The following is a 23,748-nucleotide window of genomic DNA, read 5'->3' on the forward strand; positions in this document are numbered from 1 at the left end:
TTTCCTAACACTTAAAAATGCATTCAGGGGTAGAATAGACATATTTGCAAGCTCTTGAAAATTGCAGTATTACTGAAAAGTGACTTCTTATTGAATGGTAAAGTGTTTCTTGACAGTGCTTATTTATACATAAAATCTCATCGTTGAGATTCCTCTTAATGCCAACAAGCAGGATCTTATCTCTTTCTCCTGCACATCTGTCCCTAAACATCTCAGAAACTCACCCTCTCAGCCTATCGCTACACAAGCCATTCTCAAGCCAGACAAATTCTTACTGCAAGCATCTCACTGTCCTCATCTTCCCCTCCACTCACCCTTACCTTACCAGACAGTAATCTCAGTTCTAGTTCCCACTTCTGCTTGCATTCCCCACTCTGCTACTCCACAACACAACCTTCAAAACTCAGGAACTTGACAGCAGGTTGCCAAAAGACAGGAGTCTCCACTGCCACCTAACTCCTCCTGGATGACATAGGAAGTATCTCCACAGCAGTTACGCAGAAGAGTTTAAAGCTGGGAACTCCAGCTGCAGAATGGCACTGCTGTATCAGTTGTGCCACACATTGCACTGTTAAGGAACTTCTGAATTAGATAACACCTGAACTTTGCCAAGTTCAGTTATAATTTTAACAGATTCAAAGAAGCATACACTTCACGTACTTACGCTTGTCTTTCTGTGAAAATTTTATCCACACTCTGAGCGTCTCGGTCATTCCGAACCTTTAACTGAAAATTAAAAAAAGATATTTTGATATAATATATAATAATAAAGAGACAGATTTTATACACAAATTCAAAGTTTCCTTTAAACGAGGAAGAAGCTGCCCAGAATGCTGTAGAGGGCAGAGACTGCCTGCTCCAGAGGTTTTTTGCAGTTCATACAGAAGATACTGAAATTGCAGTCTTCCACTGGAAACCAAAGAAAGTAAGAAGGCATCTCTATGTTTGAAAAAGAAATACAATCAAGATTGTAACAAATCAATTCACTTACTATTACTGTGGGATCTGTTCCTGGAACACTTAGTAAAATATTGTTTAAGCCTACAAAGTGAAAATGTAACCCTTGCAAAACAATCTTGTTTTTATAACACAGACATTGTGACTTTATTTTTCAATCAAATGCAGGGGAAAATGCAGTGTTTTGACCAAGAAATACTAAGGTGGTTTTTCAAGCTACCAGAATAATCTTTTTTTAAAACTAGTTTATTTTGCTTATGGTCAAAGTGATCATAAGAAATGGAACATGCTTAATGCCACTTATGCCTTAATACTTAGAGGAACACTAACTGTGTTAGAAAATAAAGAAAGAAAGGAAGAACAAAGCTTATTGATTTTGTGGGTGGCCATGACAGACACCTATTTAATATTTATTACACTGGAGTCATTTAAAAAGCAGAAGACAAGAACTAAATTTTCAGAAGACCAGGCAGCTTTACAAGGCAGTGCAGTCTAGTGAATTTGCCTTTCAGAAGACTAGTGTTCTATGCTTCTAAGTCAAATAAGGAATATATTTTAACATACATATTTTGGGTTGGGATGACAGCCTTCTCAAATCTAAAACACAGAAAACTACAATAGGGTTGTTAATGCAACACTTCAGGCAATTGTCTCACTACAAACATGTTGCCAATATTCTGGTTAATTTAACTGGAAAAAATGGGTAAGTTTTAAATTAGTGCTATACTTTTTTATATATGTCATATATTTGAAACACCAAGAGTGTAACACATACCATGTCACTGCTCAAACATAGCAAATATGCTAATTCTTACCACATTGTAATCTCGAATCACTTCTGCCATATCCATACTGGTGTTAAGTATATCCACAACCTGAAATGAGACAGAATTCCAACCTGTTATTGTTCTCCTTTTTTTTTTTAATTACAAAAAAACCCAGACAAATAGGTAGCAATTCATAAACAGCTCATGAAAACACAGCAAATTTTTGTTATTGCAAATGGAAAAAAACATGATTTGGGAATCTTAATAGATTACATGCAGTTTTCAGAGGTAATCATCTTTATATGTAGCTACGCAAAATCCACAAATATTACACAGCAGCAATTTCTTAAATCAATATGCAACTGCCTCTCCTAATGTATAGCACACTTTCTTTTTTCTTCTATTGTTTTCCTTAACTTCCATCTTTTTCTTTTCCAATAACTGAATAAAAGGAAGTATTAACCAGCACATTTTTACAAAGAAATGTCAATAAAAAGATGCTGAAGTAAAGCAAAAGCAGTACGAAGTAAACGAGAGAAGGGAGCGCATTCAGTGTTAAAAGCTGACAGCAGCATACCATGTTGTAGTCTGCTAGCTGACCTTGAAATTCTTTGATTTCACCAGCTAAAGCCTCTGCCCTAAATACAAAACAAAAAGCCAAACTGAATATGGGAAGATTCATATATGTAAAAATAAAATAATGAAAAAAAAAATTATTTAACGGTTCCTTGAAGCCTGCATAATACCCGAGAACAGTCTTGTGACTGAGAAAGCACTGCATTAGCTGCAATACATCTCACCTTTTTTCATATGACAAATAAACAGATTTCTCTTGCTTGTACATTTCTACTTCTTCCTGCAGCTTGTTAATTTCTGTTGTGAGTTCATTTGTTTTACTTCTGCAAAAAAATAAACAGGAAAGAATCATTAACTTTGAATGTACAACTAAAACACAGAACAGAAAATGTATTTTACTACACAGCATGTGCAATCAGTATCTCTTTCACACACTGCACTGCATTTCAAATCACTATTTCAAAGAGCAGCTGAATAAGTGAGGAAAAAGGCAGAGTGGCTCTATCAGCTAAAATCATAAATACTTGATATAAAACCTCGATATGAAATAAAATATTTTAAGTAGCTGTTTGTCCCTGCTGGTGAAACAGATGTAAATTATTCTCAAATTGACAGGAAAAAAAAAATCATAGTATGATTTCACAAAACATAGATCTATCTATATTTAAAACAATATCTTTTAGGACTGATTATTCAATACTGCAATATAATAAACTGATAAAGTAACACATGCAATGCAGTTTCCACAAGGCCCTGCCTTTGTCAGTGTTAGCTCAATGTATAATCCAAATAAACCACCTGAAATGTACAATAAAAGTGTTTAGTTTGTGATGCTACTTCTTACAAATGGAGCTGTCAGACCTAACAAGCGTTACAGGTGGAAACTCAAAACCGTTGACCCTCATTTTACTAACACTATGGGAATACATTTAACTTAGCAAGCCTACTAACAAAATGTCAAAGGAATCTACTTGTACTTGGACATAAGCATAAAATTCCTTTCCTCCTACAAACTATATGCAAAATGACCTTAACTCTTATAACAGGACAGAGTTCATTGTAAGTGAGCACCACTTATCCTATACTATTGTTAAACACAACAAGCTTATGTCAGAAAGGGAATAGAGCATTAACCTTTCTGCAGTTTGAATGTTTTGTTAAGACATACCTCAGCAGTCCAAGGTAATACGTTTTATCCATTATCTGTCTCTGAGGACCTGACAAAGGAGAATAAAATGACATTTTGTTAGAAAAGAACTAATTTTGATGAAGTGTAAATTATGAAAACAATCTGCAGAATTCACAGGCAGAAAACTGCCATCTTCTCAGTATTCTTAAATAGATTTTACCTCATTAAAACAAACGAAGGCAGAAATTCATTTTAGACTGTTGTGAATATAAACATTAGTTTTTCACCTATATGAATAGTTACTAGATAACAAAGTATTTTAATTATTTCGCAGCGATGGAGGAAGACACAGTTTATCCTGTTCTATTCTTTTGAATGATTTTTAAATACAGCTTAGGCACAGAAAAGCCTTTGTCTGCTGTGACTGCCAAGAGCAAAGAAAATAAGAGAGGGATGCTTTAAACTTCCTTTCCTTTCTTCTACTCCTATTAATCATAGCTATTCACTCTGCAATTTATACAGCAATGAAAAGTTTTCCTTTAAAAACCTAAATATTTCTTGATGGCTATTTTCAGTAAAAATACCTTTCATTGCAGTTTTCATGCCGCTTAATCCCTGCTGAGTCACTGGACGGTCTGTAACCTTAATCTGAGATGATAATACTCCTCCACTAGTTGAACAACCACCACGAGAACTGGGTCTTGATGTACTAGGAGGCATCTACAAAAAAAAAAAAAAACACAAAACTCCCAACTCTGAATTATGAATTTATTATCTATATGCAATTGCCAAAGCAATTAAAAACTTAAGTTAGTCTCTATACTGTTTCTGCAAGAATCTTTTAGCATTTACACCTCTTCAGGTAAATAAAGCTTCAGTCAAATGTCCTCTGCAGAAGGGTAAGAGATTACCTTTGAGCAGCAGTTCATTCTTCCTTGTGTCTGTAACATTAATGCTATTAAGGTGTCCCAGGTGAAGCCATGATGCAAGACCTCCTTGACCCCTTTTAGTCAAAATTAGAAAATAAAACTCTCTACAAAACTAAAATCTTAAAATTCTTCCTGAAAAACTATCAGTCCAGTCACAATACTATAAAAAAATCACAAAAAAATGGATAAAAGTCTAAATATAGCGAAGTTAACGTTCAAATGTTTTAACATACCCCTGTTCCTATTCTGGTTGCTGATGGAGTCCTTGATGAAGAGGTAGGCCTTGCAGTCAGCCCTATTCCTGCTCTTGAAGAAGGACGAGCTATTGGAGTCTGTGACTGCTGGCCATGTTTGTTCCCTTTTGAACTTCTCCCTGGAAGAAAGACAGAAATAATCCTTCAATTTGTACAATTCTTTAAAACTAGCAGAGATCAAGTCTTTAAAGCTCAATCCTTCCCCCTATTAGAAGTTTAGTTTTCTTTAGAAATCTGCAAAGCACTTCCTTACTGGAAAAACATGGTATGAGACACAGACAGTGCTCAGAAAGGACCACAGAAGGTCCATCAGTAAAGTGGGACAGCACTCCCTTGTTAGTGCTTAGTCAGTCCTCATTTTACATTGTTAAACACATAACTGCTACTAATTCTTGTGGCATATATTGTTTCAGCATTCGCCCACAGACTTCAAGTCTCTCACGAAAGCAGCACCAAACGGCCCCTGTTACAGAACAGGGAATCCCCGCGGCCCCCGCTCCCGGGGCAGCCGCAGCCCCTTCCTCTCACCGGACTCCCAAGCAGCCATTAAGCCTCCACGGTCAACTGAGCCGGTATCGCAGCAACCACCCAGCCATACAGCGCAGCGCTCAGCTATCGCGAGATTCAGAAATGTCGTTCCGGCCGCCGAGGGATTGCAGCCCTCAGTGGCCCGCGGAGACTACATCTCCCAGAGTAAATTGCGACGGAAGTGAGGCAGGCCGCTCCCGTTCTGGGGCGTGATGCGTGCCGGGACATGGAGTCTCACGGCCCCCCGCCGGCCTGCCCGGTGACACCTCTTCCGGCGTGGCGGTTTCCGGCAGCGGTTGCGGCGGAGGGGATTGTTGCTGTGTCAGGAGACCTCGGCGGCCTCCCGCTATGGCGGGCGAGGGCGGCGCGTACCGGCTTCGCTGCTCCCTGATGGGGCACGGGCAGGACGTGCGGGGCCTGACCTGCGGCCTTTTCCCCCAGGGCGGTTTTGTGTCCGTCTCCCGGGACAGAACTGCGAGGCTCTGGGCTCCTGACGGGTGAGTGCTGGGCCGCGGCCCTCGACGGCAGAGCCGGCGGCGCTGGGCGGGCCTAGGCAGCCGCTCCCAAGTTACGCTCTGCGGGAGGAAGGGCGCCGAGGTGCAGCCGCTGGGGTCCTGCCCATGCCCCGCCGGGTTGGTCCCCGTGGCCGTCTCTGCTCATGGGGCTCCCGGCTGAACCGGCGTGGGCCTGGGAAGCTGGCGGGCTTGTGCGTGTGGCGGTGGGAGTCTGATCGCCGGAGGCCTTTTGATGAGCTTGTGAATGGCTAAGGCATTGCAGCTTGTATGCCTGCTTTTGGGCAGGGTTCTATTTGCTCAGTTAACTGTATGTTGGTATTTTAGCCTGTTTTGCAGACGCTAATCGTGTCTATAAATACGGGAGTCTTTTTTCCACGTGGTATTAATGTTGTTTCCACTTGTTGGTATTCAGTACCAAAGTAATCTTGCTAAGTAACAATGCTGCATTTTTGACAGTAAGGTGGTATGCTTTGAATGTTTTTAAAAAACTCTTTTGCTGAGCAGACTTCTTTGAGCATAAAATGGAATATGAGCCAGAAACTACACAGAAAATTTATACACACAAAGGCATTGGAAGAGGAGAAAACCCAACATTATTTTCTCTGATATTCGTGTTTGTACAGAGTTGTCTCCTACCGGATTTGTCATGTTGAATTCAGTCAGTGAATTTTTCAGCATATCATTGTGACCAAAAGAGGTATTGCTAAGCGATGTGAACAGGAGATGGTGGAGATGTAGGGTATTGCAGGAAGCCACAGGACATACCTCCTCACTCGTCTGTAGTTTCCAATTGTGAACTGCATTCTGAAGTTGCTAGGCATGGGTATGCTTTCCACTGCCTTCCAGTGAAACAGAAATAATTGGCATGTTTGCCTGAGTGCTCACTTGTGTGTTTAAATTGATCTTTGTAGCTCTGCAATTGAAGGGAAAGAAGACTAATCTCAGTGTCTTGTTAAATCTCTCATTCCAAGAGGAAGAACTTGTTAAATTGCATAGAAATGTATTGCAGGAAAGGAATTTATTGCAGAGAAGTTGTGGGTGCCCCCTCCCTGGAAGTGTTCAAGGCCAGGTTGGATGGGGCTTTGGGCAACCTGAGCTAGTGGAGGGTGTCCCTGCCCATGGCAGGGGGGTTGGAACTAGATGGTCTTTAAGGTCCCTTCCAACCCAAACCATTAGGTGATTCTAAGTCTAATTCTAACCTGTAATTTTTGAGGGCTGTGTGAGGAAGACATGAGTAATTTATGCAGAATCATAGCATTGGTAATGATTATCTCTCTTTGCTTTGAAGACTCTGGGATTACAGTAGGCAGGGTTCAGTGGATAAGCAAACTGCTCTATGTTGTTTCTGTTATTTAAATCTTACAGGAAGATATGTTATCTTGATTTGTTCTCTGTACCTTCAGCAGAGAAGGTATTTTAGAAGAGTATCGTGATTTCCCTACATTTTCCAAATGTTGAGTATGAAGGATGACAGTGCAATATATGTTATGGGTTTTTGGGGGAGAAACAAACACAGAAAGGAAGAAAAAACAACCAAACCCAAACACACACCACCACAACTCACACATTTATTGTGTGGGATAAGCAGCTTTTTCCAGTTAGTGCTATAACTATTGAGGCTGGATCATGATGAAGACCTAAGAGTGCTGCTTGAATCAGTTATAATCTATGTAAATATTAAATCTCTACAGTGCTCCTAATTAAGAACCAGTGAATAGATTTGACAGGCAGTAAACTTTCATTTATGTGCTCTTTTTTTTAGAGTGTATTGGGATACGTATTTGAGTCTTGAGACAGAAAAAGATTTCATAAAGTTACAGCGAACTGTAACTACTGCTGATCAAATTTGGCATAGTGTTTGCCAGTGAGCAAGGAAAACTAAAACTAAGTCCTTCCAGGCCTACCATTATTGAAAAATAAGTGGAATACTTTAAATGCTGCTTACTGGGTTGGAATGCTGGGGTATGATTTTTCTCTTTAAGTTTTTCATTCTTTCTAGGTCATTCATAGTATTTATTCAGCACAATGCAAGCATAGTTATTAATTCAAGAGTTGGAGTATAAAACAACTGTTCTAATTCAGTGTGTCAAATAAGTACTGTTCGTGTCATGACTCTGAGCTGATTATCATATATGTTTAGTCTTAACAGGGGTTTTACTGAAATGCACTGTATGAGTGGCCACTCAAATTTTGTATCTTGTGTGTGCATCGTACCTCCAAGTGAACTCTATCCTCGTGGGCTGATTGCAACTGGTGGCAATGACCATAATATTTGCATTTTCACAGTTGACAACCCAGCTCCTCTTTATGTCCTTAAGGGTCATAAAAACACAGGTATGTAGTCATTTTATTTTGGAGTTGCATAACAGTTAACGTGATTTGTTAGAGAGGAAATTAAGTTGACGTTATAAAACTCAATTTTGATTTCTTTGGTATTTAACATAGCAAACTATTTAATCATGGCCTCTGCAAATAGAATTTTATGATCTCAACTCACGCAGTGACAGTTCATTTCTGTTCTGTTCTGTGTTTATACTTAGCTCTTTTTGTCAACTTTTTAGTAAACCTTACTAGTACTGTGTGTCTTCAGTTTCAGAACTGCATATTAGTGGATCATTTGCAGATTAGCTTATTACTAAATCTTTAAATGTCACCAGAGTTTCTTGGTAGTAGAATTTTGCCTTCCAGGAAGATGAGCTAACTATTTTTTTGTATGAAGTCTTGCTTCTTGAAGACATAAATTAATATATGTTGATGAAATTTTGGCTTTCTTCGTAATCTTAAAACTAAACCTTTGCTTTAATTGTGTCTGGACTAGTTATCTAACCTGCTTGTAAACATATTCTAGTCTAAGAAGAAGAGATCTGGTACTAAAAGAAACTTAAAAATATGAATGACAAAAAGATCTGATATTTTGTAATCTAAAGTGAAGAGATTTTTAAGTAGCTCTCTTCTGGGTTGCAGTGCAACTACAGTTCCACTTAATTCTTCCCCAAATGCTTCAACACTAAATATGCTACTAATACCAAGTAAATCTTCTTAAATAAATCTCTTTAAATTGCTGGCATAAGATTGGTGGCAATCCAGGAAACTTGTCAGTGCTGATTTGAATGTTCATTCCAGTTTGCAGCCTTTCATCTGGAAAATTTGGCACACTATTAAGTGGATCTTGGGACACAACAGCCAAAGTCTGGTTGAATGAGAGATGTATGATGACATTACAGGTATGAAGTTCCTCTGCATGAATATAAAATAGGTACTCTGAATTTGATTGACAAGGCTAACAATGTTGATTTTTTGCAGGGTCACACAGCTGCAATATGGGCAGTGAAAATACTGCCTGAACAAGGATTAATGTTGACTGGTTCAGCTGACAAAACTATTAAACTGTGGAAGGCAGGCAGATGTGAAAGAACATTCACTGGTAAATGTTGCTGCAGTTGGTAATCTCATGAGGGTATCTTTAGAAAGAGAGGGAAAAAAAAAATTAAGACCCCACAAAACCATAGAAAATTGAACAATTTTTAGGCAGGATTTTTAAAGTCTCTCAAGTTGTATGCCCAGAAATCACATCACTTTTTTAAAAGAAATGGATTTTTTTCAGAGAGTAATGAGCAATTAATTACTTTTTTTAACTGCTCCCATAATGAAGTTTGTTTGCCAGGATTTAGATGTGAGATAAATAGAAATGATATACTGCTGCTAATGGAAATAAAAGCTGCATTAAACGTTTTCTTTTCTTTTATAAAGGACATGAAGATTGTGTGAGAGGTTTAGCTGTTCTCAGTGAAATGGAATTCCTTTCCTGTGCTAATGATGCCAGTGTTCGAAGATGGCAAATCTCTGGCGAGTGTTTGCAGGTGTATTATGGACATACAAATTATATATACAGCATCTCTGTCTTTCCTAAATGTAAAGGTAAGATTATTTTTGTGACTATTACCCAACATTCTTCCAAAATTAAATGACAAGCTAGGCATTCTGTAGTTCTGTGGAGGTGCCACAACTCAGGAGCTCAGGTAGCATTTAATTTATTGCTTCCTCTAGCATAAATAATTAAAAAATGTTGTGATTGACTCCAGATCACACCTCCAGCAGAATTGCTCTGGCAGTAGGTGAAATTAAAGGCTCTGGCTTAGGCCTAACTGTAAGGCTTCAGTGAAACTTTGGTGAAGAGATAGGCAAAACTGTCATCTAGGTTGCCACTTACATTTCAGCACTATTGCAGAGTACTAAAACGGTAATGTGTGGCTTACCAGTTTGAGATAATGTAAATTTAGGTACCTCCTTAGAAAGTTTTCAAAGTACATTATAAATAGTTGAGGTTAAGAATTTTATGTGTGAGGCTTAATTGCATTTGTTTTCAGAGATAGAGTTTTAGAGATTCAGAACTAACTGTTGCAGACGGTTGCAGAAGGAATTCCAAGTCAGTGACCTTTGTGTGGTATGGGACACTTGCACATTTCTTCAACAGATAAAGTGCATGTATATTAGTGTATGTGTGTGTCATAAATCTCTTACGTCTGAAAATTTCTCATTGAGGAGTTTATAGCCTTTTGAGAGTGCTTTATGCATGTTTCCTGAAAAAGCAGGCCAACCTTGCAAAAATCTGGATTTAAATATGAAACTATTCAAGTCTAGTGTAAGATAAGACAGGGATGGTTACAAAATTGTTCAAAGTTCTTTGTTTAAACTGTTGAAAGGTGGAAGGAACCTTCTGTTTGTCTTGAGCATAATTTCATTCTCTGTCTGGCTGCTTAGTCCACAGTTTATGCACTTTTTTTTGAGAAGACAACTATGCAGTGGCTTTCTTTTAGCTCTCTTCTTGCAATTGAAACAAGTACTAAATTGTAGAAAGGTTCTCTCGCTGTTCTAATTTTTAGATACCCAGTTGCAGAACAGCATCTAGTATCACAGTACACTAAAAATATACTTTAAAAGTGTTTGTTTTTTCTTTTCAGATTTTGTAACTACTGGAGAGGATAGATCTCTTAGAATCTGGAAACAAGGGGAATGTGCTCAAACAATTAGACTCCCAGCTCAGTCTGTGTGGTGCTGCTGTGTGTTAGACAATGGTGACATCGTAGTTGGTGCAAGGTATCCAGGTTTTATTCTGTATATTTTTAGATCTAAATCTGGAAACCCTTGATGAAATTGCAAGCATCACTTTGGATATCAGTTTCATCTATATTTAAAAGTACAGCTATCAAAGTGTGTGTGGATTAAATCTAAATACGTGCTATGCTTCATCCAAAAAGTCATTCTTTTGTTATGTGAATCCCAGATGTGGAGTTAGTTTTTGGGAATGTGGTAAACCATGAATAGACTGAGAATGGACTTACAAGTACTGTATAAAGAACCCTTTTGATAGGTATATCCTACCTTGATTTTAAAATCCCTACAGATAGGGTTACCTGCTTAAGTCCTTCTCTGGGTGTTTTTAGCATGAGAGTGAATTCTTTCATGAACATAATTGGAAGGGATTGTTAAAAATAATGATGGTTTCTCATGATGCAGAAGTCACCATTAGAATGTGTGTAATCTTTTTGACCTTTAAAATAGTATTTCTGTTTGAATGTTTTCTCTCCATTCAGTGATGGAATTATAAGAGTGTTTACAGAGTCTTTAGAACGTACAGCAAGTGCTGAGGAGATTCAAGCTTTTGAAAACGAGCTTTCGCAAGCATCCATTGACCCGAAAACTGGTGATTTAGGAGATATTAATGCTGATGACCTTCCAGGAAGAGAACATCTTAAGGATCCTGGTAAGTTATTGTTACTTGTGTCATGTTAGAGATGCCTCCAAATCTTGGTTCTGAGGTATTGAAACTTTCTATAGTTTCCAAAATTAAGGCTTTGATCACTTTCAATAGAGTTGCTGAGAAAAACAGCTTAATTTTGCTCTATTATACTTTCATTGATTCCTTTGGAGGCAAGACTCTAGTTTAATTTTTTTTTTGTACATTAAAATGGTAAAAAATACTTCTCAAGAGATAATTTAGGAAAAGGTGGAATTCAGGATGCTGCAGCATGTTCCGGATCTGTTATGCCAGCTGTGCCAAGAGTATATGAGACAGTTATGTAATTTGAAAAAGGACTACTGAATGTGGATTTTTCTTCCTGAAAGAAAAGTAGATGCAAATTTTCTGTTTTATCTTTTGGCTTCAAAAATAGTTTGTCTTGACTGACTCAGTTGACATTTTCCACATACTCAGGAGATTACTGAGAATACAGTGGAAGCAGTAGTAGTTAAGATTACTCTTAAATTAAAAAAATACTTTTTCCCATGGCAAAGTAAGCAGTGACCTCAGCCCTTGGCTCTGATGAGCAAGTGACATAAATTTTACAGTCATATGAAGCTTCCCATCTTGTTAGACCATGGGAGAATATCACCCTTCTTAATTGTCATTTCCCTGGGAAAATGGTAAACTTTTGAAATACTTGACTTTAAGTTGCAAAAGTAATCCCTGTCTGGTGGCAGATACCATTACCGTAATTGTAAAAATGCTGTTGTCAAGATTTCTGCTATTCTTGTTGCAACATGTAGTATCTAGTTACTTCCTGTGCTCTGACTTTAAATGCTGGTGAACTATCTTTGCATCTTTAAATTTAGTGCTATTTAAAGATTTTTTCCTCTTCTAAAGTAAATTGTATTCTTGAATTTGTTCAAACTTTTAAACACTCCTGTCTACAGGAACAAGAGATGGACAGACACGGCTTATTAAAGATAATGGGAAAGTAGAAGCATATCAGTGGAGTGTTAGCGAAGGAAGATGGATAAAGATTGGTGATGTTGTTGGTTCTTCTGGAGCCACACAACAAACATCTGGAAAAATTTTATTTGAAGGAAAGGTATTTGCAAACTTTAATTGATTTTACTCCTTCTGAAGTAAAATGCTTAATTTCTCATTAAAAATTTATTCTAGTCTTTGCTTAGACAAAACATAATTTAGAAAACAGGCATTTGTTGGTACTTTTTTGTCATCTTTGATCTATTAAAACCCAGAGGTAGAACTGCAAATAAGTACTACTTGCTTATTTTGAAGCATGTTTTGTAAAACGAGCAAGCCAATGGAGACAGATTGTTTTGGAGAAAGGTAAACTGGTGGCAGAGGAATGATCAAATTCTCTGGTATTTATTGTTACTATCTTGAAAAGTTAGTTTTAACTTTCTTTCCAAAGGAAGTGAACCCTACTATTTATAATACGAGGCTTATCTAAAATATTAGGTACCAGGCTTTCTGTACCCCTTTTCTACAGTAACTTTTGAACTTAAATAACAGATAATCTGAAAAATGTTTCCTTTACTGAAACATACACTGAAAAGTCTCTGTCTAGTGCCACCACAGAAGGAAGGTCCTTCTTATTTTATCTCTCATGTGGATTAAAGAAACCTTAGGAATTTGTTGTTTTCTAGTACTAGAAGTGTGCTTTTTCAGACTGAAGTTTTTTGAGGCATCTGACTGCCCTATAGCTTTGCAGGCAGCCAGAGCTATCCATGAGTTACCTGATGCATCTGTTGATTTGTAATGTATCTGCACACACACTATCATGATAGTTGTTCTAGCCTGCTCTTCTTGAGGCAGAGAATTCTGTAAAACACAGGGTATGGTTTAAGTATTTTTTTATTTGCAGCTTGTGTAGGAGAGTATTATTGATACAATCTGCAAGTAGCAGTATTAAAGTTTTTAGGCTTAGCCCTGGGCTATTAGTCTGCATTTGATACATCTGTATGTAAAAAATGCTGAAAAACTTCTAATTGTTTTTTATTTTTATTCTGCTTAAAGGAGTATGACTATGTTTTCACTATTGATGTAAATGAAAGTGGGCCTTCCTACAAACTTCCATATAACATCACTGATGATCCTTGGCTAACTGCATACAACTTCCTGCAAAAGAATGATCTAAATCCTATGTTTCTGGATCAGGTGGCCAAGTTTATTATGGACAACACTAGGGGGCAAACACTGTTGACTTCAAGCGATCAGTTTTCAGATCCATTTACAGGTAACAATTTTAAACTTAAATGATGACATCAGTCACTCCTCCCAGTTTTGTGTCATCAGCAAGCTCACTGAGGATGTGCTGTCATGGTTCAGCCCCAGCCGGCAGCTGAGCACCATGCAGCCACTTGCTCACTCCACCACAGCAGGATGGGGCGGAGAATGGGAAGACAAAGGCAAAACCCCATGGGTTGGGATGACAGTTTACTGAGACAACAAGGGAGAGGGGAACAACTAGAATATGCGCAACTGGTGATACACAATGCAGATTATCACCCAACGACCATACAAGTCAGATCACACACTCAGACCTGTCCCGAAGCCAGACTGTCCCTGAGCCACATGTCCTGGAGCCATGCCACCCTTCCCCGACTAGCCCCCTTTTATGCTGAGCATGATGTCACATAGTATGAAATACCCCCTTTGGCTAGTTTGGGTCACTTGTCCTGGCCGTGTCCCATCCCAGCTTCTGGTGAAAATTACCTTATCCTAGCCAAACCCAGGACATGCACTCTGACCCATCTTCCAGATCATTAATGAAGCTGTTCAACAGGAGACTGGATGCAGTACTGACCTCTGGGACACACCACCAGTGACTGGCCTCCAACTAGATGTTGTGCCACTGATCACCGCGTTCTGGGCCTGGCTGTTCAGTCGGTTTTCAATCCACCTTGCTGCCTGCTCAGACAGGCTTCAGTGTTATAGCTCCTGCGCTTCTTGTACAGGACTTACATGTCCTCAAATGATGGAGGGCAAGACACAGATAGATCTGACAAGAAAAATATGAAAACTTGACAAATTTCAAACTGAAGTATTTGTCAGATAATCAGTGACATCCTGCTTATCACATTTACAAAATAAAGCACTCTTATTTAAACTAGATTCACAAAGATGAAGTTAGGAATAAACTGTCATTAATAATTGAGCTAAATCGTCTTGCAGTGAACTGGAAATGAGAATACAGGCTAATCCGGTTCAGATGTAACTCACGGAGCTACAGTCGTCTGAACTTTGCACATGCTTTTGATTTGGTTCTGTCCAAATGTGTAATGCATATGCTCCAGAAAACAAATTTCTGATACTCAAATTATTAGGAAGAATTTGTTCACCATCAGGGGACTTCTGTGCGGATAGGATCAGATTTCTTACACCTCCACAATAAACAATAAGAGGTATTTGATGTTTGGCTTGATTTTTGAGCTGCTTCTGTCTGAAGTGTATTGACACTTTAATAACATCAAGCTGTGTATAGTAGTCATTGTTCTTCTTACTATTTCACCAGGTGCTGGACGTTATGTTCCAGGCTCTTCATCTGGATCAAGTGCAATACCTGTGGCAGATCCATTTACAGGTAATGTAAAAGCCATAATCTGTCTTGCTAGCATTTAAGACACGTATCTTACTTTGTTCAGTTGCATTTAGTGTTCGGCTCCGGACCACTGTTTCTTATGGTTCTCCATTTGGGGCAGTAGTGTAGGACAGACTACTAAGGTGGGCTCCGCCACTGTCAAAGCATCTCCAGATCTGTTTAGTAGGGAACAACGCTCTGCTGTCTGGTCTGCCCATGTCACTGTCCTCTACAGCACAGGAGTAAGGTGTTAAACTTTATGTTTTGTCAAACTCTTATGCATGGCCAACATAGGAATGGCTATATTCATAGTAGTAGTTTTCTTTTTTCCTCATTGTTCCTTTTTTCTTATTGCATGAACTTTATTGGTACCTTCCACCCTGAATTTTAGATTCTAACGCTCCCTGGCATAGCCAGTTTGAAGTCCTCCTCACTAGTTTAACAAGCCTGTTTGCAAAGAAATTCCATCACTGATCAGTAGCTCTTGCTTTTCAAGCAGGTTTCTGTAATCATTCATGCCAAAGTCCTGCCTGCAAAACCAGCCCTGCAGCTGGCCTCATCAGAGGAGAGCAGTTCTCTCCCAGAGGAGAAGCCACTGCTGGCCCCAGACACAGAGAGAGGCCAGGCCTGGGCAGCGGTGCCCTCCCCTTGCAGCTTGTCATGGATAAGGTATCTGCTGTGCTGAGGATCTTTGCACCAGTGGGTGCCACAGATCATGCCAAATGTGTCGCAGCTGTGGGTCACTTAGCTTGTGAATGACATCATCACCATGCACACCTCCCTCACACATAGGCGCAGATTTAATCCTTAAATTTCGTGAAGTGTTGAAGACTTCTTTTTAGTGCAAAGTAACACCTTTAATAGTGATGTTTGAAAACTAGTAACTAAATACAGGTCTACGTTACCTCTTTACTAGTGGTGGTGTTTAAAAAGCATAATGTCTCCGTTCAGGTACTGGTCGCTATGTTCCTGGTTCAGCATCAAATGCGGCAGCTCCAGTGGGTGGGGTTGATCCATATACAGGTAAGACATGATGCTTGCCAACTGAAAGCATCCTTGATCTTTTGCTTTGGTTTTTCCTTTGACATGGATTCTATACTGATGCAGATTTATACTTAATTCAAACTAAGGAGCAGATTGAAGCTGCTTATACTCTGGAAATTATTCAGAAAATAGGGATAATGGAGCCTTCCCTTACATGCAGGAATCATGTGCAGAAGCTTTAAAATGTATGATAGTAACCTGTTTTTGAGAGGATTTTTGGTTTCCTACTAGTTGTTCAAAGAAATTGATATATGTAGTTAATGGAAAATACACATATCAGCCAATAATTCACCTGTGATTCTAGGAAATCATTATAGGTCATGATTAAAGCTTTTTATTACTCACTTTCTACAGAGATTTCAGGCTACTATTGCATGTGATATAACTTGGTCATATCTGTAGATCTTACAATATATAAAAACTTTGGCTATTCATTATGATAATAATCAAAAGATATGATGTCAGGGGCAGGAGGGATCTTTGTTCTAAAACGACCCTTGCCATTTTCATGTCTTAACTGCAATACCCATTCCTATGAACTAAATACAAAATCATTCATATAATTCAGAAATCACTGTTAATAATTTACACTTGTATAGTAAATTTTTAAACAGGGAGAGAATAGTTTGTGAAGGTATTGCTTTAAGGTTTAGCCCTTGAATGTAAAAATAATGTAATGACAGCTATTGGCATAAGCATTCAATTTTTTTAAAAGATACTTTTCTGAGTAATGTCCAGCAAGAGAGACTTACTGGTAGGATATTGTTCTATGTCTGACACTTTGGTACACTGTTGAACTTTTTGTGTTTTCTTGATGTAGGAATGGGCGCCTACCAATCAGCTGCAGCTAAAGTTGAAAATATTTATTTTCCAAAGAAGGATGCTGTCACCTTTGACCAAGCCAATCATACGCAGATACTGGGTCAGTGTTCTGATTTCAAGGGTGGTTTGATTTTTTTATGTGTTTGAAGTAACTTCACTTTTGATCTTTTCAAAAAGATAAGTCATTTCCCATAGCTTTCCTGCTGTTTCTTGTTTTTGACCTTTTAAAATTGCATTCATCACTTTAATGGTGCATGCATTATTTGAAGGCTTAGGAGTATGAGTAAATTTCACAAGAACTATATTTAACACATGATATCCATTTTTTTTCCCCTCGACTTATATCTGCTATTGTTCAGCATCTTTTTTATCAAGCTGGTATATTTGAATGTTTTACTTTTTTTTTGCCTGGCGGCTGGGTATGCAGGTCATGTGCAATCTCTTTCTGGTTTTGCTCATGAAAATTTTAGTTCACCAGAGCCATACAATGTAATCTATGAAGTTTTAAAGTAAGGCATTCTCCAGTTTCACAGGTTACAATAGTCACTTCTATATTTAAGCAGAACATTCTAAATAACAGAAGGAAACAGTGTACAATATTTATTAATTATACACAGTTTTGGTAAATTGTTATTATTGGCTTGCTTTTCCCTCTCTTTTCTCATGCTTTATTCCTATTCTACTATCTCTTCTATATTTTCTGTAAATGTTCCACAGAATCTCTGCCCTATTTGTAACCAGTTTATTTCACGATGTTTCTGTAGAGTGCCTTAGTACATATAAGGGTTTTGTAAAACTAGTCTGTATTCACAACATACCTGCCTTGAAGATCTCAAAATTAAAATTTTCTTGCTTCCTTCCCTCCTCTGTATATAGAGAGCTTGAAAATGTAGTTGTCTAGACAGTCTGATGAGGAAACTTAAAACGGGAGATTCTGTTTTTTCTAAAAAGTATACCTTCACCTTTATCCAACTTAAGCTTGTGGCCTTACAGCCATGGAATCACAGAATGGTTTGGGTTGGAAGGGACCTTTAAACATATCTAGTCCAACCCCCCTGCCATGAGCAGGGACATCATTCATTAGGTCAGCTTGCTGCAAGCCACATCCAACCTGGCCTTAAACACTTCCAGGGGTAGGGCTTCCACAGCTTTTCCAAGCAACCTGTTCCACTGTCTCTTTTGGTTTAAAACCATTACTCCTTATCCTATCATTGCAGGCCCTGATAAAATGTCTCCCTCCATCTTTCTTATAAGCCTCCTTTACATATTGAAAGGCTGCAGTAAGGTCTCCCCAGAGCTTTCTTTTCTCCAGGCTGAACGACCCCAACTCTCTCAGCCTTTTCTCACCGGAGATGTGTTCCATCTGTCTGATCATTTTTGTGGCCCTCCTCTGGACTCGCTCCAACAGGTCCATGTCTCTCTTGAACTGGGGACCCCAGAGCTGGACACAGTATTCCGTGTGGGGTGTCACCAGAGCAGAGTAGAGGGGCAGAATCACCTCCCTCGACCTGTTGGTCACATTGCTTTTGATGCAGCCCAGGACGCGGTTGGCTTCTGGGCTGCAAGCGCACACTGACAGGTTGTGACCAGCTTTTGATCCACCAGTACCCCCAAGTCCTTCTCTGCAGGGCTGCTCTTAACCCATTCATCACCTAGTCTCTACTGATACTGGGGATTGCCTCAACCCTGTGCAGGACCCTTGCACTTGACCTTGTTTGTCCTGGTTTTGGCTAGGGTAGAGTTAATTTTCACAAGGAGCTGGGAGGGGACACAGCCGAGACAGCTGACCCAAACTAGCCAAGGAGGTATTCCATACCATATGACATCATGCTCACTATAAAAGGGTTAGCATAAAAGTCGGGGAGGGGCAGCTCTGAGCTGAGTGTGGGCTGAGCATCTGGTTGGTAGTTGGGTTGGTAAATTGCCTTGTGTTATCACCCATTGTGTATCTTCTGTTATCAGTACTGTTGTTATTTCCTTCTCCCTCTGCTGTCCCACTAAACTGTCCTTATCTCAACCCATGGGGTTTGCCTTTCTCTTGCCATTCTCCTCCCCTCCTGCCAGGGAATGGGTCAGCGAGTTGCTGTGTGGTGCTCAGCTGCCGGCTGTGGCTGAACCATGACATTACTGAACTTCCTGAGGTTCACATGGGTCTACTTCTCATGCCTGTGCAGGTCTCTCTGGGGCCTTCTGTCTGCAGTATTGCTCTTCTACGTATTGTTCAGGTTTCGTTTTCTGTTTAAAAATACCAGTCAGAATCTTCAGTAAGCCTCATCCTGTTTCCCTGAATTCTTTGCACTCTGGTATTTGTTCAGGGAGAAGGTAAGGGATTCACAAACTAGCAAGCTTTTTTCTAGTGGTTGTTGCTAGTAAATAGTTTTACCCTCCTCTTAGTTTTGCATGGATTTTTACAGCAAAATTTTATCCAGAACTTCCTAAGAGGGAGAATGGCAAGACTGGCTGACTTTCATTCTGCTATGTTATAGCAAAGCAGAGACTTTTACTTAGTATTAAAAACATAACTGCATGAATATTCTTCAAGGACAACCATATTAGTTGTAATTTGAAAACTAGGTTTACTTAGTTTCCTGTAGTTTTGTAACAATGCATTGTTAAATAAACATAACTATGGCTGGGTTGGGATAGATTAAATAGCTGTATGGTGGTTGGGTTTTTTTCCATAAGAGGCCTACAATTGATTTTTGTGTGTACTATAAAACTCCAAAGGGTGTACTAATGTAATGCTGTCTGCTTGTGTGTTTATTGGCAAGGGCCTCATCAATTCTGGAAGAACCATGATTGGCAGGTGCTTAATGCTAGATCCATTTTGAGCAAAATGCTGTACATGAAAATCATTTTCCAATACTTTCATTTTTAAATTACATTGAAATTTGAGTACAGGACATGGTACAATTTTTTTTTTGCTTATGGCATTTTAATAAGTAAAAATACAAAAACTGTGATCACACCAAGAACATACATTTTCTTTATTGTTTCTACTACCTAATAATAGAAAAGAGTAAAGAAGAAATCATATTTCAGTTATGAAAACTAATGGTCTTGTGATTCTTTTCTGCATTTTTGCCTGTATGTAGGTTAAGATGTGAATGCTGAGTCTTTGTGTTGCAGTATTCAAGGGGGCTTAATAGTAGCAATCATTGTGATCATTAAAAACTTAAAATTAGAAAATCGTGAAACTGGGAAAAATAATATTTAAAAATCTAAAAACCCTCAAAATTATTACAGTAGTTGTAACTTGTTTGTAAAGTGCTTTTGTAGTATTTCATTCAAGATCTGGATTTGTGATGTTCTAAAAAACCATGCCTCTTCTATTGGTCTTACAGGCAAATTAAAGGAACTTAATGGTAGTGCAACTGAAGAACACAAGCTTACAGAAGATGACTTGATAATCCTAGAAAAGTTACTGTCTGCAACATGCAACACCTCTGCAGAAACACCTACAGCACAGCAACTTCAGACTTTATGGAAAGCAGTTAACTGGCCAGAAGGTAGACACTTGCAATTATTTTTTGTACTGTCATCTCATCAATACTTACTTCACTGTGAACCAAAAGTGTTGTTATGCTGACTGTTACGCTGCATCTGTCCCAAAGAGTTTATTAGCGAAGTAGAAACCAGAAGATAATAAACAGATGCTAATAGCACTGACCAGTAGCAGGGGCAGTGGCATGAATTGCAAAATCGGTAATTGGTTGTCAGGTTTTGTTGTTGGCACAATAGTAAACATAAAGGAGAAACTTGATAAAACATCAGTCATGGTTATTTCATTAGCAGGAGCACCCTCAAGAAAGAAGTGTGAGGCTTCTTTGGAAATTGAGCAAAGTAGTGTGAGGTTGGCCTCCTAAGTTGTTATCAAGTTAGAGATGAAATTATGGAGATAAATTATTAAAAAAATCTCAAAAGTAGCTCCTGTTTAATACGGTAGAAAAGAAGTTACTGAAGTTAGATTATGTGGTCGGAACTGCATTAGTGAAATGGCATGTTGAATGAATGCAAGTGGAAGTGATATAATTTCATCTGATAATGTATCATTGGTAGTACTGATGGATTGGAAAGGCTCTTTTGGTTGTTACCACACATTCTGGAAAAAATGGATACATTGCATATGCAGATTCCTAAACGTGCAGTTAAAATAAGCTGATTTCTTGAAATTGCAGTTAAAGATTTATTAACAGGAAGAATATTTTGGTATTAAAAAATTCATGTTCATTATATAACATCACTTAAACTGTGTTTTGCACAGCTGGGAGCTGGTGATGGCCAATGTCTTCATACCTTTCAGACTCTTTATATTGTACAAAACATTAATTCTCAAGATTCTGCATATCTGCAGGAAAAACTGCTTAATAAGCAGGTTCAGCTTTGATTTGGTTATAAGCATGAAATACTAATAGTAGACCCAAGGAGACAGACGTATTTGAAATTTGGGAAAGGGTGGGGGGAACTCCTGAACAAACTCTCAGTTCAGTTTCTTTACAATGATTTCTAGCTGATCAGTTCAGAAGATTTTTTTTTTTCCCTTTGCAAATTGTATCTGAGAGTTGAAGGTAGTCTGGGGTTTTTTTCTTGTTTTTCTTTCTGTAAGGAGTTTTGTAGCTATACTGAACTATAAGATACAGAATGAAGGAAAAGGGAGATGCTGCTCACATAGGGGTGTTCAGTCACTGAGAAGCTTTCAGAGACCTTTCTGGATTAGTTATACGTTGTGCTTGCCTTCAGTGTTACCAATAAGAGCTTTTAGGAAAGATTTTGCAAAGCACTGTGTTTATCCTAAATTAAGGAGCATGTTTTTTGCGATTAATTAAAGTGTTAGTAGAATTGGTTTGTCAATACTTGTTTCAAATTCATAAAGACAGCTTGTGCTTTACCTGAATCTTTCTGCATGAAACGGGTACTGTCCCCAAAGCTAGGGGTTTGAGACTGTATCTGAAAGAAACTCACAGCACATTTACACATATTGCAATACTAATGCTAAAATATTTTTTTGTTTCTTAGATATTGTTTTTCCAGCCCTAGACATTCTTAGATTGTCTGTCAGGCATCCCACTGTGAATGACAACTTCTGCAGTGAAAAGGATCACGTACAATTTATCGTCCTTCTCCTTAAATTTCTGAACCCTAAAGGAAAGCAAGCAAACCAGCTGTTGGCTCTTAGAACTCTTTGCAATTGTTTTGCCAGCCAAGCAGGCCTGAAGCTTATGATGGAACAGAGGGATGAAATAATGACACAAGCAATAGAAATGAAATCTGGCAATAATAAGAACATCCACATTGCACTTGCCACACTGACCTTGAACTATGCTGTATGTTTACATAAAGTCAACAACATTGAGGGCAAAGCTCAATGTTTATCAGTCATCAGCACAGTTATGGAAGTTGTTCAAGATCTTGAAGCCATTTTTAGACTGCTTGTAGCTCTTGGGACGCTAATCAGTGATGATACAACTGCTGTGCAATTAGCTAAATCTCTTGGAATTGACTCTCAAATAAAAAAGTATGCCTCTGTATCAGAACCAGCTAAAGTAAAGGAATGCTGTAGATTTGTTGTTAATCTGCTCTAATTGTTTGTTTTTCTTAGCACTTGGGAGACACAATGTGTGCTGAAAAAAAAAAAAAGATGCTTTTGTTCATATTTTGTGACAGACTATAATTGAGAAAATGCTGTGGATTAATTACGCTTGATTTGTTGCAAGATACAGAGCAAATAAAACTTTTTACACTGTCATTTGACTGCTTTTCTGAAGTCTGTAGTGCACAAGATCTTTGCAAGTCCTTCTGATGTAGTTCAGATCAAAATAGATCACCAAGAAGTCAAACCATCTCAGTACTTAAAGGCCATCTAGATGGAAATGTAGGAAATGGCTGTGATTCAGTGACTGTCAACTCCAACACCCACTCCATTTCTATGTTTCAGTACAGTGAGTCTGTTTCTTGACCGTACTTTTTGACAGCAGAGAAGGGGCATTGAGACCTGTTAAGTTCAATGCTGCTTTTCACAAGCTTATTAGTTAACATTGGTTAATATTAACCTTTGTCAAATATCCTGGTAAGGAAACAGCATTTACCTAGCTTTCCATCAGCTTTTTTTCCAGTTCCTTTTTGAAACCCAGCTGTTTTAACCTAGAACTAGGTGACTTTTTGAGGGGTACAATCTTTAACTGCCGTACAGATGTGTTTCACTGGTAAGTGAATATCTCGTAGCTTGTAAATGGCTTGAACTTGTACAAAAGCTTTTACATGACTTTGAACTTTTAATGACAGGAATACTCTTACCAGTTGATAGCAAGTGTCTTACTTTAGAGTATGTTGTAAGATAATGGATTATTTAAAAAAAAAAAAAATCATCCTGAAGAGTAGGAGAGAAATTCAGGTGCAGTAAAAATCAGATTGAGCATGGAAGCTGGAAGAGGCTTCCTAGAGAGGTGGTCGATGCCCCCAGCCTGTCAGTGTGTAAGAGGCATTTGGACAATGCCCTTAACATGCTTTAACTTTTGGCCAGCCCTGAAGGGGTCAGGCAGTTGAACTGAATGACTGTTGTAGGTTCCTTACAACTGAAATATTCTAAACTGTACAAATGTAAAGTCAAGTTTTATGAATTAGCTTTAACATAATAACTGTGGTGACTGTGAGAAAGGAAAATAACATTCTACAGCTATTGCAGCAGATCCAAGATGTTCAGCTCAAAAAGGGAATATTATTTCCTACTACTCTTGCAAATGTTACATTTTGGTTTAGAATTAAGCTGAAGTCAAGCTTGACTTGGTCAATGCTTAAGTTACATTTTTCATTAGACTAAGAGAATGGAAAACATGAAAAACAAAAGCAGGCAAGCTTTTCTGGCAAATGAGCTTCATCA

General features: G+C 38.4%; 2 protein-coding genes across 4 annotated transcripts in view; one reads left to right on the top strand and one right to left on the bottom strand.

Moving 5' to 3' along the window:
- Positions 1-5,265, bottom strand: part of IFT74 (intraflagellar transport 74) — a 51,050-nt gene extending 45,785 nt beyond the window's left edge. For both annotated transcript variants that reach the window (XR_008574620.1, XM_054809317.1), the window contains exons 1-8: positions 5,141-5,265; positions 4,592-4,731; positions 4,014-4,149; positions 3,469-3,517; positions 2,525-2,623; positions 2,302-2,362; positions 1,773-1,832; positions 665-726 (exon numbers count right to left, since the gene is read on the bottom strand). Coding sequence is in view for 1 of the 2 variants with exons in the window: in XM_054809317.1 (XP_054665292.1) it covers positions 665-726; positions 1,773-1,832; positions 2,302-2,362; positions 2,525-2,623; positions 3,469-3,517; positions 4,014-4,149; positions 4,592-4,731; positions 5,141-5,159 (626 nt within the window). In the remaining variant the exon portion in view is untranslated. The remainder of the gene's footprint in view (positions 1-664; positions 727-1,772; positions 1,833-2,301; positions 2,363-2,524; positions 2,624-3,468; positions 3,518-4,013; positions 4,150-4,591; positions 4,732-5,140) is intronic.
- Positions 5,266-5,428: 163 nt separating this feature from the next.
- PLAA (phospholipase A2 activating protein) lies at positions 5,429-22,617 on the top strand. 2 transcript variants are annotated; one of them, XM_054809315.1, is made up of 14 exons: positions 5,429-5,637; positions 7,796-7,989; positions 8,779-8,879; positions 8,959-9,079; positions 9,406-9,573; positions 10,617-10,752; positions 11,250-11,419; positions 12,349-12,506; positions 13,442-13,661; positions 14,940-15,008; positions 15,957-16,028; positions 16,870-16,971; positions 20,216-20,380; positions 21,888-22,617. In XM_054809315.1, exons 1-14 carry the CDS (start codon positions 5,489-5,491, stop codon positions 22,451-22,453), a joined length of 2,391 nt encoding a protein of 796 aa, XP_054665290.1. In that variant the 5' UTR covers positions 5,429-5,488; the 3' UTR covers positions 22,454-22,617. The 2 variants fall into 2 exon arrangements, with proteins under 2 accessions (XP_054665290.1, XP_054665291.1); XM_054809316.1 differs by lacking the exon at positions 14,940-15,008.
- The last annotated feature ends 1,131 nt before the right edge of the window (positions 22,618-23,748 follow it).

The sequence above is a fragment of the Grus americana genome, chromosome Z (genome assembly GCF_028858705.1).
Source record: "Grus americana isolate bGruAme1 chromosome Z, bGruAme1.mat, whole genome shotgun sequence".
NCBI lineage: Eukaryota > Metazoa > Chordata > Aves > Gruiformes > Gruidae > Grus > Grus americana.